The following is a 21,732-nucleotide window of genomic DNA, read 5'->3' as shown; positions in this document are numbered from 1 at the left end:
TCCATGTCTATTCTAGGATCACAATTCTTGTATTTTCCTGTCTTCTGCTGTGTGTAATATTGAGTATTTCAATTTTAGGTTCATCAAGTATTTCAGGTAGAATTTATTCTATCTTTAGAAAAGAAACAGGTATTTTATTTAGAAAAGAAAAGGTATTTTTTTCCAAATAGAACTTCCATGTAACCTTTCTCCTTCACAGCCCCTCCGCAATCTATTGTAAAATAAAACAAAACACAAGAACTGAAAGATAAAGGGGAAAAAAAAAAAAAAAAGAATAAGTAAAAAGCACCCTTAGTTCTTTGTAGGTTTGCATCCAGTCATATGGGTTTGCCTGGTTTTGGGGCAAAAAAGTGGGAGCTGGAGGAGGCAGGCAAATGAGCAAGATTGCAGTGCTGACTGGTATTTGTCTTTACTAAGTGTGTATGAATGTGCATGTCCAAAGCTGTTTATTACTAACCGCAGATTCAGAAAAGCATTCAGCATTGTTTTGCGAAGAAGAGTGATTTCAGAGTTAAAGCAATAAATTCTTCACATCTCCAGCTGACGAATGTTTCCTAGAAATTTAGTGTCCAGCTAAGACCCAGGCAAAATCATGTAAGAGAGAGAGAGCCTTCTTTCCTATGTCTTCAAGGCTGCTACTTCTGGTTTTACATCCCCAGTATGATATTTGTCGTCTGTTAACTTATGTTCTGTTTGCCATACAATACAAACAAAACAAGTCCCCTCCAACATCATCATCTCCAATTCAGCTGCCCCTTTCTGAAGTAGTATTTCCTCCTCACACCCTGTACACTGTGTATTTAGCTTACTAACAGATCAGGGCAGGAATTGCCTCTTACTGTGTTCTTCTGAATTGGGCACTACTATTACCTGGGTTTTCAGGAATCACATCAATGTACCTATTCTGTGATAATTATAATTATTATGCAGATGAGTAGTTTTTTTGACTCTTGCCAGGCCAAGAAAGAACTTGGCCTCCTGTGGACATTAATAGCTTTATGGGAAATTTATGCATTAAGAACATTTCTGAATCTTTATTGTGGCAGTGTACTTTTTTTTGCTTTTGACCAGCCTCTGGTAGTGACCTTTCTTGCTCCAAGGGTTTGTTCCAGCAGAATTTTAACACTGAAGCTGTGATAGCTGGAGTTCCTTCCCCACCCAAATAAAATGTAAAATGAGTGATTTATAATATTGGTTGTTATTTTCAGAAAATTGAAAATTTTCACATGCCGTTGTTTTAAGTGTGGACTTGTACATGAATTTACTTACAGAAAGTGAGAAAAGCATCATCTGAAAGCCATGCATTTGATAACCTTCTGTCTCTTGTTACTGATTGCTAATGATCCTGCTTTTTACTTTTTTTTTTTCCTATAAAAGTCAATTCATTGCTGCATAGATTGTGCAGAACACATTGCTGAAATCTTACTCGGGCAGCATGTTGAGATTTTAATGATTCCCTGACTTAATTATGGAGAGCATCCTCTGGGAATGAGACAAAGATGGTCATTTGAACATAGGAAAAGGAATAATGAATAATTAAGGAGTCAAATTAAATGAGTTTCTTATGCTGGAGTAGATTGGGGAATTTTTTTTTTTTAATTTTTTTTATTTTAAACATTTCCTTAAAACTTAATAAATTGTGTGTATATTGGTAGGAACTGAGGTCTTCACTGAAAATTCTGCACTTCGATTTGCTAAAATGGAAAGTCTGCAATTTAAGTCAGTTAGTAAATACGTCCTCTGTGCTTGTCAAGTGACCCTAGGTCCAGCATCCAACTGTTGCACTGAACAGGGAAGGAACCAAAACTGCAGCTCGCTTTGGCTCACTACACACCTGTTTTCTTTGTCTCAGGAATATTGCAAGTTAGTAGTGGATTTTTGTGTATGAAAGTAGTTCAGAGAAATTAAAAATTAGCTGCCGCACAAAACAAGCCAAGGAACCGTTTTTCTTCCTTGTACTTTCTGTATTTTTGTACCACAGAAATTCAGCAAAAAATTATACAGTTGAAAGTCTCAGGGCAACTGGGAAATGCTGGAAACTTCAAAGAAAGCCTTTTCTGTGACCTTTGCAGATGGGTCCTTTGTTATTCAGCAACTTTTTATTTCAAAACAAAACAACAAGTAAGCTGCACTTGATGTGCAGAGCTTGGCAACGGGAAAATATATGGGCACCAGGTCACTTAGGGCAGCTCCCTACTGTTGAAGGCGGGTGAGGGAAATAACCTATTTCATAAGGCAGTCAAGTGCTGCCTTTGTCCAAAGTTACACATATTTTTCCTTTTGTGGCTGTCATGGTAGGGCAAGTAAAATAATATTCTCATGGTCACAGTATCTTCCTAAGGCAAAGAGTCTTACAAGCCCTGGATATACGTTGTGCAGTGATTTATGTAGAGGCTTACTTAGTCAAACTGTTTTAGCCTAAAGTATATATTTTTGACTGAAACCTTTTTAACAAAAACCAAAGAACTCTAATTAAAGGGTATTGGAAAATTAGATATATTAATTATGGGCAAAGGTGTTACATCTATTTGTGACTGTTAGTCCCACCACACTCTTTGTTCAGCAGCTTCATTTCCTTAAGCAGATTCGCTTATTGGCACCTTTGCAGGTATTGCAGTTCTGCAGTGGTATGGCTATGTAAAGCTTTTACTATTGTGAGATTGCTAGTGCTCCAAAAAAGGGATAGCAGGCAGGGACTTGATACCGAGTAACTTGAAATACCACAAAGACATTTCCTGCTGCTGGTTTGGGTTATTTTTAAACCACTCTGAGACAGGGAGTTTTCCATCTGAGATGAGCAGGGAAGAATAACTTGTTTCTTTGGGGACTGGATGACCTGACAGAGACACTTCTGAAAGCCACACCGGACCCCCTTGATACCTGCTTTCATTATGTTGAAGGAAACCCCTCTACAGGCTCATTCTTCACTGGATGTATTAGCAAATTGGCTGCTGTTTTCATGTGTTGAAGCGGAAGTTAACAGATGCAGCGGCATTGTCCACTCAGGGTGAAGTTTGTAGCTGAACCATAAAATCCTGATGAATGGGTTTTTGCATTTCTGTTTTGGAGCTCACCAGGCAGGGACAGATCCTCCCATCATATCACAGGCAGCGTTCAAATTATGTGTGCGGAAGTGCAAAACTGATACAAAGCCTACTTTTGCACTTAATCCTACATGCTGGGATAGACTTCCCTGGTTGTGTTGGTGTAATTTGTAGAGGCATCTAACAATTCCCAATCAAAACTCTCAGTTTGGTGCCACGTAGCACCATGCTACTTCCTAGTGCCCCTGATATACTGGGGTGTGCAGTAGTAAAACTAGGAGAGCATGGTGGGATACATAGAGAGTAACTATGAAACTAGGAACCTGAAGAATGTTCATCTACTGAATTTATGGTTTCAGAACATTACTAAGTAGTTCCAAACCAGGTTTGGGAATATGTCACTAATTATGACCTAATATCAGTCCTGACTATTACTTCCACCCCTTAACATAATTGAAACCAATTTATTACCATCTCATAGAGTGGTCTTTGTCGGCATCCCTGAGACACCAATACTGAATTTCAGTCCTGGTTATTTGAATTGCAGAGAAAAATGTAGAAAAGCTTTTTCTAAAAGTGTATGATTTCAGTCATTCCCATTAAGCATAGTTTTTTAGCAATGTTATTCTTGGTGGAGGAAGAATAAAAAGTTTTTTGAGTGTTTGCTCAGCAACAATTTAGAGATTGTGTATCTTACTCTTACCATGTTCCTTGCATCAGACTCCTCAGCAATTCCATCCACAAACCCACTCAAAATCTATCTTCCAATTAGTGTCCCTCTATAAATAATACACAGCAGTATCCTTTTCTTAGTTTGTTGTGAGTCATAGATGAAACTTTTTACACCATCTTTACAGAGCAGTTAATTTGTCACTCTTAGCTCCCTTTCTTTCTGTGCAGGCCTCAAACAAAATTATCTTGTTTTGAAAGTCAGAGATAATAATCTCCAGGTCCTTGGTCCTGTGCAGTTTTCTATAGTCACTTTCTCATCTGCTGGCGCATAAGCACATTGTTTCCCTCTCCCATTCTGCAGGCAGATTTACCATGCCTCTATGGCCTGGGGCAGCTGAAGATTTATTGTCCCACTTTTTTTTCTGCCTCTGGGGCCACGGGTTAAGTGAGCCTTGAGTCAGCTTTTGAACTGTCCCTATTTACAACTTAAGTCTTAAAGGCAAACTGAAATCGGTGGCTTTCTTTAAATGTCATCCCTCAAACTGGAAGTTAGTGATGAATTCACAGACACATCAGCCATCCTTGTTTTGGAAGTATGCTGGACTGCGGAAGATTTAACTTCGTCAGTTAAGACAAAATTTGTCATCCCTGCATAGAGGGATAGTAATCTTGCACTTAATTCTGAGAGCTTGAATGTGACTGCTGCTTTGAGCTCAGAAGGCAGGTGATTCGTCTGGAGAGCATGTAGTGAAAACCAAATTCCATGGCTGTTTTCTGTGTGGATGTTTGAGGGCGAGTGTGTGTGAGGTTTTTGGGGGGTGGGTTGTTTCACTCAGGTTGCGGTTTGGTTTTTGGTTTGGTTTGGTTTTTTTGTTTGTTTCTGCAATTACAATTGCTACCATTTTTGCTTAAATTCCCAGTGAGCGCAGCAAGATCATTTAAAAAGCAGTAAGTCTCTTCATGGGACAGTACAAATGCACTCAGCTTCAAATACCTGGCTGTGAATTTGTGTCCTTTCCAAAGCTTTTTTTAAGGTGTTTTGCCCTAAAGAAGTCAAATCAGAAATGAAACATAACTCAACAAAATTCCAAAGTTTACGCAGGAAGTTCAAAAACTGGATAAGCCCTGTAGAAGTGGTCTATAAAATGCAATGTAGTTATTTCCCTTCTCTGTGTAGTGCGTGCATCCCTTTCTGACTCTCACCTTTCCTCAGAGTTTGTCTGGGATTATTATTGCCAAAGCAGAATTCTGCTAGAAGAGCAGGTGGGGGGAAGTGGGGGAAGGGGGGAGGGAAAAGAGAGGGTGCTACCTCAGTGCAACAAAACAGGCAAAAAAAGCCTTACAGTTCTTATTTTCCATTCATTTGCTACTTAGGGACCTCTATTTTCTGCATGTTTGGAGATGGGCCCATCCTGCCCCGACATCAGATGTGTGAAAATGAGACAAAAGTAAAACTAGATGCTAAGTAAGCTTTTAATGTTGTTGACTCAATTTTGGTTTTTGTTTGTTATTTGAGACAGACACAAGGCCTGCTAGTCCAACATGTGAGCAGACAGCTCTTAAGAGATTCCTTTGAAGGGTTCTTTTGTGGGTGCACCGACTTTCACACAGCTTTTTGTTTTGTTTTGTTTCTTTATCCAAAGTCTCAAAGTGTTATTTTCATAAATTGGTAAATCAATATTGCCCTTACGTCTAGTATGTCATGTTCTTTCTTCTCTTTTCACTTCCACCACTTTTCTCAGCAAAATAATCCAGCCCCCCATCAGGGGGCTATATTGGCAGAAAGATAGACTCCCATCCCCTTTTTAATCATTTGTTCTACAGCAGATAAATCAGAAATTAAGTGTAACCTAAAAAGAATTAGCTCTATTTTTCTTCATGTGTTTTTCTTTCCTTTGTTCTCTGCTATTTCTGTTCTACCTATAATGCTTTTTTTTACCTTTGGGAAAATGTAAAGATACTTTGTTTACTGTGATTGTAGGCCATTTCTGAGCCATAGTGATCCGGTGTAAATATTGAACATTTCTATGGTGTCCGATCTTCTCTAGAAGAGCTTAGATTTTCATAGATCCGTTTTTTTGGCATATTCTTAGAAAACCAGTATTTTCATGATTGTCTCAACCTTTTTTTTTTCCTTGTGCTGTATAATTATTTAAAAGAAAAGAAAAAAGTAAAAGTGATGGTACTATCTGTGCTCCATAAACTGCTGACTAACTGATAAATTAACTCCAATAATTAGATCACTTTTTTACCCCCTGTAGCTTGTGGTTTTTCAAGATCTGTCTCAATGTTTGTGCTAATGCCATTTTGCTGTCTGTCAAGAATTTAGGTTTAAGTGGGACTAGCAGTTTATACTAAACCAAATGACACACTTCGCTTTCAAGTTTATACGATCTTTTCTCAGCCATTACTGCAACTTCATGAGTAGATGAAGCTAAGTAGACATTATCTTTGTGCTAATAGGACATGTAAATTTCCCATTGTTCAAGTAAGATACAGTTTATATTTCTTTATCAGGACCCTATGGATTGTGCTGAAACACTCATTGGCATTTCATTAGCTTTGTAATTAAGGGTGAAATCAAATAGCTTAATTATTTTCCTGAAGTCTGAAAAGTAGCCCTTAATGAAGTTTTCCAGTACCTAATTCCCTTGGTTCTATGATTCTATGAAGTGAGTTATGACCCCTCTGGCATGAAAACCTTCACACTTCATCCAGCTTTCATCTGGCAGTGCTGTATCACCTTCCAGTGAATGATGCCAGTTCACCGTTTCCCCAAAAGCAGAGGTTGTACAGTCTCTTTGCCACAGGCATCTGAATCTTTTAATCACACCCTTTTTGTAATCTCTTTTCTGTTTGAGACTGTTGCAGCCTGCAAGCTACACAAACTATCCTGAATTAGTATTGCTAGTATTGCTCCAACTATAAAGACTTTTTTTTTTTTTTTGACTGTTGCTTTACTAAGATAGATTTTCTCAAAAGCCTAGCTTGAAAAGGAATTTTTTTTTCTTCCTGAAATATGGTTCACAAGGAGTTTGGACTCTGCAGTTCAAGTGGGGATTGTAGTCCACATAATAAAAACATCTAAATGTTAGGTCCAGTTAGTTACTTGGGATGGAGCAGCCTTGGCTGACAGATAAAATCCTTGCACTTATGTACATCTCAAGGGATTGGGTGAGTTCACTTATCCTCATTTGTTAGAATTATTCTCATTAATAAAAGCTTGTTCTGCTTTATACTTGCATAGAATATGGCCTATGCATAAGGTGGTATTAGGGCTTTTAAGATGCATAAGTGAATATTGCTTTCTGTGCTAACATTTTAAAAAGTATGCTTCAAGTGTTTTAAACATATACCAGTTTATAATTCATTATTTGTGTTTCCATCTAATGAGGTTATTTAGGCATAAATTACAGGCTAATATGGCTAAAAGGTTTAGCTAGCAAGCAGTGAATGATAGCAGCATTCACTTCACTTGTGGCTAGATTAAGAAGTTGGTTTCCTAAAGCAAGGGCTCATGGGTCTTCCAAATGCAGATGGAGATGTGCTGGGGATCCTCTTTCAAAAGAAAACTATTGATTTTTTTTTTTAAAACCCTTTTTCAGTTCTGGTCCTGCTGTATTTTCTAAGCACTTCCCTCCTAATAACTGGGTTCTGTCAGACAGGGGAACCAATGTCAACTTTATTTTACAGAGAAAGAACTAAGCTTCAGACAGAATAACTTCCAAGGTCATGGAGGCAGCTTCTGAGCTAGAAAGTGAAAAGTGAAGCCGTGGGTGCTTTTTCTTTGCGTTTTTTTTTTTTTCAGATAGGCATGAGGCAGTCTTCTATTTCCTGCTGAAATGGGATAGTTTCTCCACCAACCTCCTTGAGATACCTTCCCCAGCCCTCCTAAGTCAGCAGCTTTGCCCAGTTTCCCTCTCCAGGAGTGCTTCTGTAGTACAGTACTCTTCTCACTGCTGCCCTGTGCTTCACTGAAGAGCTGGGCCAAATTCCAGATACCTGCCTGAATGTGGCCTTTCACTGCTTGCAGTTATGCCCCATAGTTGAAAGCATGCTCTGGGCGTCATTCAGGTGTACTCCTTACGTCTTTAAAAGCAGAAATATGTTTATTCAAGTTTCTGTAGCACATAGGGAAGTGGGAATTTGGTGCTGCTTTGTTCAAAACTAGGTATTGGCCAAGTACAACATTATTCTGTCCACAACTTTACAAAGGCAGAATTATGTGAGTCTTCTGAAATCTTTCAGATGTGGAGGAAGAGTAGGGAGAGCTATATGGTGGTGTGTAGGTACAGGGCATTTTGGATACAGACAAGAACCTGTGATTTTACTGCATTGGAAAGAAAGGTCCCTAAGGTCACATAACTGTGGTCTCTATCCTTGCTCATTTCTTAAAAGTCATTCCAGAATAAGCAACTTTTTAAACCTAGTTTGGTAGCCCATGAACAGTGGACAAACAGTGCACTGTGTTCTGCCTTTTAGATAACATACAGAGTGTTCAAAGTAATTTCTGTTTTGGAGATTTAAAATGTTATTTTACTTTTAACCATGTTACATGAAAACTAAAGCAATGGATGCATGTCACTTACTGGACCTCAACATCTGGTTTTTATGCTACACTCTAAAGATTCAATATGATTTGGCTAATTGCATTTCAAATTTGAATTTTATTTTTACAGCAAAATCTGTTTTGTTTTGTTTGTTTTGTTTTTTTTTTTTTCTGTCTATAAAGAAACACTAGTGTCCTGTAAAATACACTGGTTTCATTTGTGGAGACTTTTGGTTATTATCTGAAAGAAATCAGACTGCTAATCTTCGTTACTGCAAAGTATACTACTAGGAATACTGAGAAAGGTTAAAAACAGCAGTCTAAAGGCAAGCTGGTGATTGTTCATACTTGTGTAGAAAAAATATGGTTCCTTATTTACTAGATACTTGCTCTGTGTTCATCCTAGTAAAAGATCCTCCTGCAGGCCTTAATACTGCTGCTATTTTACCTCCCATAATGAATATTCAAAAGCTGCAGTCATTGAGGACTCAGGTGGCAAAAATAGTAAGATGATTGAAGCAAGCCTTGGTATAAAAGCCTAAAAGTATATTTCCAGCTACATGGAAATAGTGCTGATTTCCCTTTCTGACCACGTAAAAGAACAGTGCCAGGAAATCTCAAATCTCCCATGAATTAAATGCCTGTTTCTCACACTAGGGTGATTGCATCTTTCTTTCTGTATGATGTGTTGTAATAAGTATGTTTAAAACAAAGGGGGGGGAGAGACAACAGGGCTTTCTGTAATCCTCTCTCACAAAATGTATTGGGATTGAAAAATGAGTATAAAGGGCACACTGTTAAGATATGGCAATGCATGCATTGTTTTCTACATAATGCAGTCAGGGTCTCCATGGTAAGAAGAAATTTTTATTTTATTTTTTGTCACCATCAGCAGTTAACCTAAAGTAGGAGCTGCTCCATTTCATTATAGGTTAAATAGCTTACTATACAAAACCGGCTCAGAAATGTGCATCATTAACACTGCATTTTTCAATAGGCTTTAAAAACATGCTTTAGGATTGATGAAGAAAATATAATACACCATATGTTATTGTTCTGGATTTTTTTTAATAGAAAGCGCTCCTTTTCAGCATTCCCCCTTCAGTGGAGTCACTTAGACACTTCCAGCTGGTGGCAGGGGATACAGCCATAATACAGCTTTCTCTGTCCCAGCTGTCTTTTTCATTACAGTAAATGCATTACGATGGCTGCACTGTTTTGTAAAGGCTCAGGTACAAAAAGGTATAGGAAGAAATCTGCAACTATGTATTTTTGTAGTGACTGCAAGCTTCTGTGAGATCTCTGAATCCTGAATGTGTTCCTGGCTCTGGTCACAGACTTCCTTCCATTTGCTGTAAGGGCTGGCTAAAGGTGCCCGAGGAAATCACCTTTTACAAGGGAGCATTGTTGTAAAGGATTTTTAATGCATTATGGCTCACGCAGCATCACAGTTAAAGAAAAACAAGGAATTAGAAATTAATGCTGCTGAGGAAGAAAATGAGAAAAAAAGAAAACACAGGAAAAGATCCCGGGATCGGAAGAAAAAGGTATCTAGATCTGTGCCAAATTCTGACAGGGGTTCTTTTGTTTTAATTTTCTTACCTTGCAATTGAAGTATCAGGGCTTGTTCTTGCAGGTAACTTGGTAGCTGTTGGACTAATTTGTTAATGTTGTAAAATAGCATTTATAACCATGGCTGTGGGGTTTGTAGAGCAATTGAATGTTTAATTGGATATTAGTTGATTGCAGTGATGATGCAGAAGGTGTACATTCGTTTCCTAGATAAATCACTTGTGTTACTGTGATATGCAAACTGTCTGTGAGTTGAAAATAGTTTGTAACCATGATGTGAGGTTAAATCTGAGCTTTTTCCTAGGTTTAAGAGCATAATAGTTTAGCCATACATACATGTACTTAAAAGGGATGTGTGTGGAGGCAGATATTTTTTTTTCTTTGTGTTGGGACTGTGTCGCATGTTTGGCTTCTGAGACATCCATTTTTGGGATAATGTCACAGAAATAAGGTGTTTTGATATTTCTCTTTTTTTCTAAACTTGAGCTGTTTTACAGAATTGAGCTGTAACAATCTGTTATTAGCAACTTTCTTTTGTTAGGGAGGTATGTGTCTGAGATCACAGAGCCTGGTTTTCTCTGCTGTAGATTTGTCTTAGCTGTAGAAAATCCTCCAGCTAACTAAGATCTGAAAAATTCAGCAGGCACTGCATTGCTCATTGTTCAGGTCAGGGAGCCTCTGTGTGATTCCAGCCTTACAGTTTCTCTCTCTAAGGTATGAAGCAAAATAGTTATAGTTTGTGGCATAATGACAGAGAAAGAGGCCAGCCACTTTGGCAGCTGCGTGGATATGTCCTTAAAAATGACACCTTGTACTCTGCTCCATAGAAATAAGGCACTGCCATGGTTTCTTGTCTTTGGCTGTATTTTATTATGATTTTTCAAGAACACATCAAGAAGCTGATTATCTTAGTGGAAACCTGGGTATGTAGTATTTCTGTGTGCCTTTGTGAAACCCCCCTAAGGGGGCACTGGATAATCTTCACATGCTCAGAGAAGTGGTGCATGTGCCTCTTAAATGACATGTAGATTTCCTCTAACATATGTGCGTCTTTTGGTTGGGTAAGAGTCAGCCTTTCTCTGCCCTTTTCTCTTTTTTCTCTGCCATGGCAGTACTATACATAATGAAAAGCACCAAGAAACCCACTGCCTTCTGTTCTAGTGAGCACGTTAGGAGACTAGATGGCTGCAGTGAATGTACTGCAGCATGTTAACTTTAGGTATTTTTTCCATGTGAATGTATACATACAGACTTCTGAATCATCTGCCAATATAAAGGAAAGTGTGAAAATAAGGTTCTGTCTTTGGGACCAATTTTGAGGTGTTGCTCTTTAAAACTGTCCTGAATTAGTAACATTTTTTTCTTGTTCGCTGGTTTGGGTAAGTGCAGGTCTGTAATGCAGCTATCAGGGTGGGATTTTTCCCCCCAGCAGTTAAGAATTTTAGGAGCTGGTCTGTCAACCCATATTTACTTATGACTTGTGAGCTAAAATGTATAGTCTCTCAGTTAACTCTACTCATGATGCAGGAAGACCATGTTGTACTTAATGTGCTCAAGTTTAACAATAGTATGCCCAGCCATATCCATATACTGTCTTTGTGTGAGGGTGCTTTCTCACAGTTTGTAATTAAAACAATATAGAAGGGATGTGGCAGTGAGAGGCTCTTGATTCAGTGAGGTGAGACAATTGCTTTGTGGACAAAAATGCTTAATTGTTTATATGACACTGTGCTGTAGAAATGAAATCTCTTAGCAACCAGAGTGGCACATGGAGAAATACCAGCCTATTAATCTCAAATGTGTAGATTTTTTCCAGTGTTTTTTTTTCTGCATCTTAGGAATGAGATAAAATAGAGAGCTTTATGCTGCGCCAGAGGCTTTTTTGGGGGTTCCCCCATGCCCAACCCCTTCATGTCACACCGGAATTTCGTAGCTTATTGCAGTTTCTTTCTGTGTTTCCTTAGGACTTTGCAGATTCAGGGCATGTAGTGGCTCTCTCTACTAGCAGAATTGTGGATAAAGCAGCAATTTGTCCTGTAATTTATACATTTAGGCATCAGTCTTATAGCAAAGACATGGTTTTGCCACCCAGTACATAAGACATAGGAAGTCCGATAATTTTGGTTTGACATTTTGTACTTTCCTGACTATTTGAAACATTTTCCCCCCATTTTTTCCACTATGAGTTGTGAGTCACTTCTTGTTCCTCTGCACCACCCACAAGCAAGCAGTACTCAGGGTTTTTTTTTTGCTGATCACATGATACTGCACAAAGCTAACCCTTTGCTTAAGCAGTATACAGAAATATCCTTTAGGGTCTTCCAATCACATTGGAACAACCGAGTGCTAATGTTTCTGAATAATTTATTCAGCAAGGAGACCAAGGCAGCCAATGGTTAGAAAGTAAGGCTGGTGGGAGCACCCAGTGTCCTAGACTTCATGATACCAGCAGCAGTCACGCTGATTTATGTTCCTATTTAGTTTGAGGATTGCAGTCTGAAGGTAATATTTCACTGGTTTTGACTGATTAAGCAATTCACAGTGTAATAATGTTTCTGTTAAGGCTTGCTTCAATACTTGTACCAGAGAAATGACCTTTTTAAAGATACACACAAAACAAAGCTCCCTATTATATGTAATTCTATTTCATTTCAAGGTGAGATATTATCAAACGGCTCTGTAGAGACACTGTGCTTCTGTGCCGTCTGGGCCCACCACACTCTTTCTCTTCGCCTGAATTCAAGACATTTCTGATGGTTCAGAGCTTACCTAGTTTAACTCATGCAAGAGAAAGGGATGGGGCCAGCAAGTGAACAGAGTACAATGAAGGGTCTGCACTATACAAGTTTCCCATTAATTTTGTTCAAGTTTATATTACAGCTTCAAGCAGTTCTGCCTCTGGATGGTTGTGCAGTGTCCTACACTGCAAATAGTTTGAGTACACCCAAGGGCAGATCTAAGCCTTAAATGGTACCATAGAAAAATCCAAGTCACCCTTAATAATAAGTGACTGATAGGATAGCTTACTTGATTCTTCAAAGTGCATCTCTGTCATGCATAGTTCAGTTTGTGAAAACTAGAAAATTTTTGTCTTTTAACAATGTCTGGGAAAAAATTAGTTGCTTACTCAGTGCTGATCCTAAAATAAAGGTGAAATCTCAGAATTATTTTTTCTGTGTTCTCTGTTCAGTACATAGTAGAAGAGAACAGCAGGTCTTGGCACATACTCAATGATTTAAGTTGCATACAATATTCAGTAGGACTGAAGTGGTTTCCTTGCATGTAGTGCTCAGGAGCTAGCATGTTCTTTGGGAACACAGAATAGCTTGAGCATAATGCAAAACCTGGCTGCTGCCATCTCTGAGATGTTAAAGGCTGTTGCTGTCACATCTTCTGCTGCTGCAAACTTGTGAGCAGCAGGTAAAGTAATGGATGCCAGTGCTGCAAATCTGGTAATTTCATTGTAAGCCTCACTTAACTTTCAGGTGTGCTGGAAAAAAAATGCCCTGCAATTTCCTAGTAGGTATAAATTGAAACGCTGTGTCAGGGGTGATCAAGCTGTAGGTGTGTGTCTGTTCAGATGGCTTTGAGGAGTTTGTGCATCATCTGGGCTGGGCTCTGCGCCCAGCTGCAAGGGCCTGTGGGAGATGGCTTGGACTGCCCAAGGCAGCAGAGCTGGAAACACCTCCCAGGGGCAGCAGGACCCCAGGGGAGCATCATCATATCCTAGTTGGGAGGCTCCCACTGTTTCTTTTCGCCTAAGCTCTCTTGGGGCTGTCAGATGTTTTATGGATCTCAGTCAGCTGTGTCAAGGTTTCAGTACAAGTCTTGTAAGGTTGAAAAAATTCACCATTTGCACCAACACAATTAACGCGAGAAAAGCGTTGTGTGCTGACCAGCCTCAATGCGAGTGGTTTCTTCACTTGGCTTACAGTGATAAGCAGGTTGAAGGAAAACAGGGATAATTATTTCTCTGACAGGCACATGTTCCTACAGTGAATTGTTGTCCTGAACAAAGCAGTTCAGGTTGGAATTGGTGAAATTTTCACATGCAAACTATACCAGTCATCAAATTAAAACTTGAAATGTGAGCTTCAAGGCCTTTAACTCTGATAACAAGTACAAATCCCCTTCTATTTTTAATTTTTTTTTATTTCATTATTTTTAAACATGTCTCAAGATTTGAGAGATCTGTTTCATGGATTCTGAACAGTTGAATTTCACAGTAGTAGGCAGTAAATAGGTTGGGCACAAATGATTGTTCCTTAGCTTGTTAGCATTAAAGCACAACCAGGCAGATGTTGCTCAAACATTGACCTTTCATAAATGAAAACATTGGGTAGATTTAGGGCCTGAAGTTTGAAAACTTGTTAAATCAGTGATTTTTTCCTAGGTGCGAGTAAAATTTCAGTCGTGTCCTTGATTTTGGACATGATGCTCTGTCAGAGGCAAATGTAACTAAGTAAATGTAAGATGGTTTTGATAGATATTTATGGGCACTAGTGGATGGGATATCTACTAGCAGTGTTGAATTCTTAACAGCATGGGGCTTGGTGATGAAAGGGTTTTTCTATTCAGCTGGAAAAACAATTCCTTCATTGAAGATGACCCCCAAAGGAATGAAAAGATTACTTTGTATTGTGTTGGTAGCACTACAGCATCATTTGAAGTGGGCACTGCTCAGTTTTACTTTGTCGTTTACAAGGCTAGGAAAAATTTTACACTGTTATGCATTTACATTTTTATTTAGGCAAGTTTGGAATCCACCTTTTTCTCTTCCCCATTTTGATGTCTCAGGATTGTGCCAACACTACGGATGGCCATTATTATTATGCAAATGTCAGTTTGAGTTATAAACCATGTTATGCTTAATGTTACCAGCTCATAGTGGGAGGAGGTGGGGAAGAGGGAGGACTAAGTATGGCCAAGCTTGCCATTGTAAGACTGCTCACTGACTAGACCCAGAGCTGGACTCTCAAAGAGTGTAAATCAATACTGTTTCAACTATCTGGCTGGTATTAATGGAATCTTTCATCCTTCTGTTTTTTTTCCAGTGGGGCTGGGTTTTATTTGTTGTTTTTTGGGGGGGAGAGCTGAGGGAGAGGGGGAAATGTATCTTCTATAGGAAAATGGATTCTTTTGAAGCAAACTCAAACTTTAAAGATGATGTTTGGTGAACAGTGTTTTAAAAATAAATAAATATGCTTATGAGGATATAAATATTCAGCCCTGTGCCAAAAGTCAAAGCACTGTTAATTTCAAGCTCTTAACTTGCTTAAATTGATGGTTTCAGGAGAAGTCGTGCATACTCTGATACAATTCCCCTTGGCCATTCGTTAAAGGTTTGTTACTGTGAGCCAAAGTATTTGTGGACTAGTGGAACTAACTGAGCACCTGTTAAAACAGAGTGTTAGACTCAATCAGACTTAGTTTGACCGAAGCAGAGTGTAAGAACTGGGCTCTTGGTGTCTGTGATGTGGGTGAAGGAAAGGAATAGATAAAAAAGGTCTAAATTATAAGTTGCATTTAAAAGAAAAAATTGCTTAATCCACATGCAAAGCCTGATGTATTCCCACGTTGATTTGAATGGAATTTTGGACTATAAAGGGCTGGACTTGTTGCTATTCAGTACTTTGTACAGGTGTTTAGGTCACTGGTAGAGTGGGAACAGGGATTTTCTGACTCAGGCAAGTGTTGAGTTGGACTGAGCTGTAAAGGCATAGAGAACTGGGCCTTAAGGGTTTGATCAGGACTAGAGTACCTGTTGAGATGGAAACATCTTAGGCCTTTTAGCAACTTTGCAAAATAATGCCTCCCTGTTAGATTGGGATGTGTGGGGGTCTCAGCCAAGATAATACCTCCGCCCCACATTGTTCCTGACTTCAGGAGTCAGGCTAGAGCCCCATATATTAAGTGGAAAAGGCTAGGTGCCTTCAGAGGATAATGTACAGTGTATGTGAGGCAAGTTAAAGCAGTGTCCTCATTTTCAAAGGTATCGAGTATCCTTCAGCCCTGCAGCTTCAGCCGAGAGCTTTGGGCATTTTGCAGATCAATCCCTGGCATCTCTGATGGATGTTTGGGATTGTATAACGCTTTTAAAAATGTTTCCTGTACGCCTGTTGCCTGAGCGTGGTATTTGTGTGGAGCTCGGGTTTGTTGGCCAGTCCTCAGCAAGGTGACTACTTACTGATCTCCATGGAAGAGGTCAGCTTTGTTTTTATTTTTTACAATGATTGAAATCACTGTATGGTGACTTGGAAGGGAAATCCAACAGAATGTTCCTTTAGTATTTATGTAAGTAAGACAAATGTGAACAGGAGAATTAGATTGGAATAAGATTGTTTTGCTAGTGGAAAAGAAAATTCACTCTGGGATATATGTGCTAAAAAAAAAAAAAAAGTTTTGACAATAAGCTGGAATTCTCCATTATTTAGGAAGCCATGACCGTTTAACATAACTTTGTCCATATAAAATTGTTAGTTCCCTGATGTACACAAGCAGTTTAATACCTCTGTATTCTGTACAAGAACTAAAACTCTATTTTGCCTTTGCAGTTGCAGAAAGACACAAGACACATTGCACTGCATAGTCACCTTCAGTTGGACATTATTTTAGAAAAGATTTTATGGTTTGTTTTAACAACCTGAGTGATGTATTTTACCTTTTTTGTTGTTCAGCTCTGTTTTATTCACTGTTTTGGATTTTAGCCTGTCGGGCAGCTGAAGTGTCTAATGTGTTGTATGTTGTGTCATCACGGTTTATGTATCAATTTTAAATCGCAGTTTGAGTTTCACTTCTGTATCTTCCTATTTTTTCGTGGAAAATAATACATAATTAAAGAGAAAAGTACAAGGTAGAAGGGGTTCACTTACATTTCTGGTATCCTAGTTTATCCAGAATATATCTTACTCCACATTTATCCAAATGGAATTAACAGGACTTTACAGAAGCAGTTATTTGATAAAAGTAGTAGTATCCAAGGCCTCTGTTAACATACTGATTGCTCATTAGCAGAAGCAGGATATGAAGGTCTGTACCTTAGCAGGTATTAGCAAGTTATATAGACACAATGTCTGCATTTATTTCATGGGTGTAATATGACATGTAACATAGTGCCTAGTGAAAGCTACCTCAGCAAAATCTCTGTTAGTACAGGACCCAGGCAGGCTTGCAGATGTGCTAGGTGCTCCACCCATGGAATTAATATTTAATAAATACAAAATTCTTCTGTGATCCTGTCACTTGCATCCCTTGTGAAGGAAGGGATGCAAGTATGACTTTGATACCTGACCCAATGTCAGTGGAAATCACTGCCTGCTTTCTGCAAAGAAGTCCATGGTGGCTTATAGAAGATTGTGGTTAGTAGATTTTGAGTGGATTTCCAAACAGCTCTCAGTTTTGGTGCATATTGAAATAAAATCACTGGTGACTAGACAAGCTTGAATTGCATTCATGTATTACCCACTCATTTGTAATACCCCTTTAAGTACATATGCACAGATGGGATGAGGATATGTCAATTGTTTTCATTTTTGTAGAATATGTAAGGTATTTTTGAAAGCAGGAAAGTTTCTTTTTATGAAATCTTGTCAGTTTATCTCTGAGCTACATCCCCGTTCTCAACCGTGTGGCCTTTGCCTTTATAAGTAAGCTGCTACCAAGTATCCAGGCTCTGCTGGAGTAAGAGAGTTGGAAGTCAGGAGACAGGTCGTTGCTGAATTCCGAGTGCCATGAAAGGATTTCCTGGAGTTGCTGAAGTGGCTGTGCATAATCACATTTTAAAAATAAGCACCATGATTATGCAAATCCTTGAACTCTTATAGACTACAAACAACTAGTAACCAATCTGAATTCAAATACTGTCGTAGTTCACTAGTACCAAGCAGTAACCATGGGGTGTAACACAAATACTCTTCCTGTAATGATGATGTGATCTGCCAAGCTGGGGATGATGCTGTTGTAAGCAGCATGGCATCTTTGTGCTCTCATTGCTCAAGAGTCTGGCCTGAGTACAAAAACTCACACCCCCTCCAAGTGAAAGATTTATAAACAGCAAAACATATAAGTAATGCATGTACTGTGTGAATGAGTTGGTATGTGTGCAGGGCAAGAGCAGGAGGGGAGATGCTGGTCAGGGATTTGGTTGTGACCCTACACAGGATGTGAGGAGCACAGGCTGGACTCCCTGTGCCTTACACCAGTCTCCTTGCTCCATAGCCCTGAGTCAGGCACCTCCAAAGTGTCCCTGATTCCCACAGCAATTCTACATCTGTGTTAGGAGATGAAGAAGTCAGTTACATCGGGAGAGGTTGCATGGTGCTACAAGGGTTTTAATTTCAGAGGAAGCATGTTCTCTTTGCTTCCATGCAGAGGCTCTTGGAAAGCCATTCTCAGCCTACTGCCAGTGCTGTTGGGTCTTTAGGGAGAAGCTGTCCGCAGAGTTGTCAGTGGTGTTTTCAGAAGTGTACACCATGTGGGTGAATATAAATAAGTTTTTTTATTGTGCAGTCTACAGTGTGATTCTGTTCCATTGCTGCCATTGATTCCTGAAGGCATTATAAATCCTTTTTTTAATGAAAAAGCAGTTTGAAAGAAAAAGTCACTAGAGATAATAAATCAAAAAGTTAAATGGTCTCTTTTAAACTTCTGTCACTTTTCTTTTGCAATTCTTCAGATGACAGCATCACCATCCACTTCCATATCACATTCTGAACTCACAAAGCTCAGAACAATTCACAAGTCAGTGCAGTTATTGATATCTGCCTTTCAGTTAGCTCCCACAGACTTGCATATTCTAAAGAGCTTTCCTTAAAGGCTGTATTAAAATGAGACACCACAGTGATGCTATCCTGTCTGTACCCTCTAATAAAGCATACTTTTACCTGCCTTATTTGGTTTTGATAGAAGATGGAGTTGTGGAATTCACTTTCTCTTCAGCACATTGTTTCATTTGCTGGGGGATTGCTTTTAAATGTCAGGATATAGTATAACTCTATTGTTGACTTTCTTCAGTTAATCAATATTGTTACAGCTAGCCTGGCTAGCTGTCCTTCCCAGTAGCATGTCCTATATGTTGTCCCCAAGCTTACTCATCTGGAGGGGTCTCCAGTGTTCTCTGGGAACCTGTAGAAAAGCAGAGCTGTCTAATATCCACTGCACAGATACTCCTTCCACTTCCCAACAGGAGTTTACAGGGCATTTTACTAACAGAAGGCTAAGGTGAAACTGAGCCACTGACTGTAGCTACCCATGTGTTACTTTCAAGTAATTTTCCCAGGGTTCTAATGAGAGTATTTTATAGACATTTGTAGCTTTAGGTCAGCTTCCTTCATAAATTAAATAATTTTATTTTTACCTACACAGCTTTTCTCTTCTTTCTCCCATAACTGTATCACCACTTCTTCTGGGCTCTGCGATGGTATCTCTGAAATTGTAATCATTTCCCACTCAGTAATCACTGGCTTAACATTTAGCATTTGCAGCCATCTCATCAGCTGAATTTACCTTTGGCCTGTGAGGAAATATCAGTGTCTGTGTGATCTGGGTCTAAAACCTGTTCTCCTGCCCCCTTCAGATTTGTATGACTCTAGCAATCATCTCTGGTGCTGAGGCTAATGTTTTCACGCACAGACATTAGGAAAATTAATGCAGATATTATTCAGAAATTGACTGCTGGCTGGACCCTGAAACATAGGTAAGTAAGTCTGGAGGGCTCTCCATGCCTGAGGAGAAAGATCCTCCAAGAGGAGAGATATGTGTACCAAACACTTCATGGTGCAGCAAGTTAAAAAAGAGCCTCAATCTATGTGTGAGTAAATGCATCATTCTCCTGTAGTACTGTGGAAGCTTCTCACAAAAGAGACGGGTTTTGGCCAGCAGACAGGATGTTCTGCAGGGTGGCTGTATACAGTTTCCTTTTTCTTATATAAGACTCTGAAAAGTTAAAACATCCCTAGTGAAACATTGCTGAGGAGTGGGTGGGAAAGGCTTTTTTTAATACATTTTTACCTTCTAAGCAAATATAACATCTTCAAGGAGAATCAGTGAATGCACTTGGATACCTGCAGTCCTAGTTTTTCCTACCATTTGATTTAATTTGAAAACACCAGCACTTTGAAGCTGTTAAACATCAAAATTCTGATAACTAAGGACTGCTGTTTTTCTACCAGTCTGAAAAGATTAAAAAGATGTTGAGAGGAAAACATCTCTCATGACAGTGGGTGCACAATCAAAGTTTCTAAGTAGGGCAGCCTGAGGAACAGCCAACGCTTTTTAGCAGTTATGGGAAAGTGTATGTTGTTTGATATTCCTATCTGATATTTTCCTGTCTACCTTTTTTGTAATATCAGAATGTCTGGTTGTGCTTAAAGAAGGCTTAAGAAATGTTTTGCACACTCAGCACACACTACCCACACAAAAGATAAAAGCATGCAAACTTCCAAGTCATCCAAGCAGCAAAGGGTAGGGAGTTTTCTCACTGACTCTTTCAGTTTGACCTTAAGCAGTTCATTTAATCCCTGTTTTTCCTCTCTGTAAAATATCTCCATATTTCTCTTGCATTTTAAGGATTTCTCTTCAAATGGCAAGCCCTGACTCTTTTTCTGTTTTTAATAAAGAATATATTTTGCATGCCTTTTCTAAGGACTATTGCTACAAAGTAAGGCCTGTGCAGGGTTTATAGATTTTTAAGGACCTCAGAGCTGCTCAGTGCTGCCCTGGTGTGTGACCTATTGGCTGTGTCCACAGCTCCCAGGAACATTTTTACTGGTGTCTTGCCATAATTCTGGAGGAGAAATGTGGTTTTTAAAGAAGTATATGATTTTAAAAAAGCTTTTGGTGTGGAGAAAACATGCATGGTAACTATTTTCATTATGGACCTTGGTATTCAGTATAAATATCCAATTTGTTATTTATATTAATTTTCTTTTATATTTTACACCAAGCCGTTTGCTAAAGGCTGTTTTAGAATGACTGATCATACTAGTTAAGTGTTAGATAGAAATGTGTGTTATTACCAAAGATTTATTTAAAGCTCTTTCAGAATTGTTTCTGTTTATCCCACCCAATATACAGGAAAATTGTCCAAACCCTCTTTTAGAACTGTATGAGTTCAATCTAAAATGGCTAAATGTAGTGTATTTCATAATGTCATATTTACCATCTTGTTGACCTACGGGCCTGTTATCCTTGAAGCTAAACTCACTGAATTGTGGTTAAGTCATAGGTCCAATTAGAAGAACCACTGAACATATGCAATAAATTCAGCTTGAAAGACCACATGCACAATCTGCCTTTGGTTGGAAAGCCAAGAGATGCTTTGGTCACAAGAGATGTGACCAAACAAGAACCGCAGGGAAGCTGTTCAAAACCGTAGCCCTTTGTTCCCAACAGCAAAGCTGCCCCTTTCTCCTTGTTTACCACTAAATGCAAATGAGCAAACAAAGCTGGTGCATTTTTAAAACAAGTCAATCTGAAAGAAGATGAGAAAAATTAATGAGAGTGTTAGAAAGGGCCTTGATATAGAAATGGGAGCAGTGATTAAGGGGGAGATACAGGAGGAGTGACTGGGGCAGCTGACCTAGAAGTTTGGTTTTATTTTGGCTGTAACTATCTGCTGGGACATGAACCCTCATTCTGAGGAGCTCCTTATTAACCCACAGTGTTTTGCCCCGGCTGAATCAGTAGATAAAACCCAGGAGGGGAGGAAGCAGAATAGAACAAAGCTAGCAAGTATTCAGTCCCTAAATGGGGACTGGGCTTCAAATCCTGCTGACTCCAGTGCAGATATTCTCTATGATCAGTAATGGTGATGTATGGCTGATAAGATGGGTAAGGGGTGGCTTTCTTCCCTGAGAGTGTTAGCTGTACTGCAAGCAAGCAAATATGGGGCTGCAT

General features: G+C 39.1%; 1 protein-coding gene across 7 annotated transcripts in view; it reads left to right on the top strand.

Moving 5' to 3' along the window:
• ANK3 (ankyrin 3) overlaps positions 1-21,732 on the top strand; it is a 378,181-nt gene that overhangs the window by 160,572 nt on the left and 195,877 nt on the right. For 5 of the 7 annotated variants that reach the window (XM_057421488.1, XM_057421489.1, XM_057421486.1 and 2 more), the window contains exon 1: positions 9,374-9,812. The exons of 1 other annotated variant lie outside the window; for it this stretch is intronic. In XM_057421488.1, coding sequence (XP_057277471.1) covers positions 9,696-9,812 — 117 coding nt within the window. In that variant the 5' untranslated portion in view covers positions 9,374-9,695. Of the gene's footprint in view, positions 1-9,373; positions 9,813-21,732 lie in introns of those variants that run through there. One more of the 7 variants, XM_057421487.1, reaches the window with a different exon arrangement.

Source organism: Pezoporus wallicus, unplaced genomic scaffold (genome assembly GCF_028554395.1).
Source record: "Pezoporus wallicus isolate ANWC-B61680 ecotype Strahan unplaced genomic scaffold, APGP_CSIRO_Pwel_v1 contig_4816, whole genome shotgun sequence".
In the NCBI taxonomy this organism is placed as follows: Eukaryota; Metazoa; Chordata; class Aves; order Psittaciformes; family Psittacidae; genus Pezoporus; species Pezoporus wallicus.
This window is presented reverse-complemented; position numbering and strand designations above follow the sequence as displayed.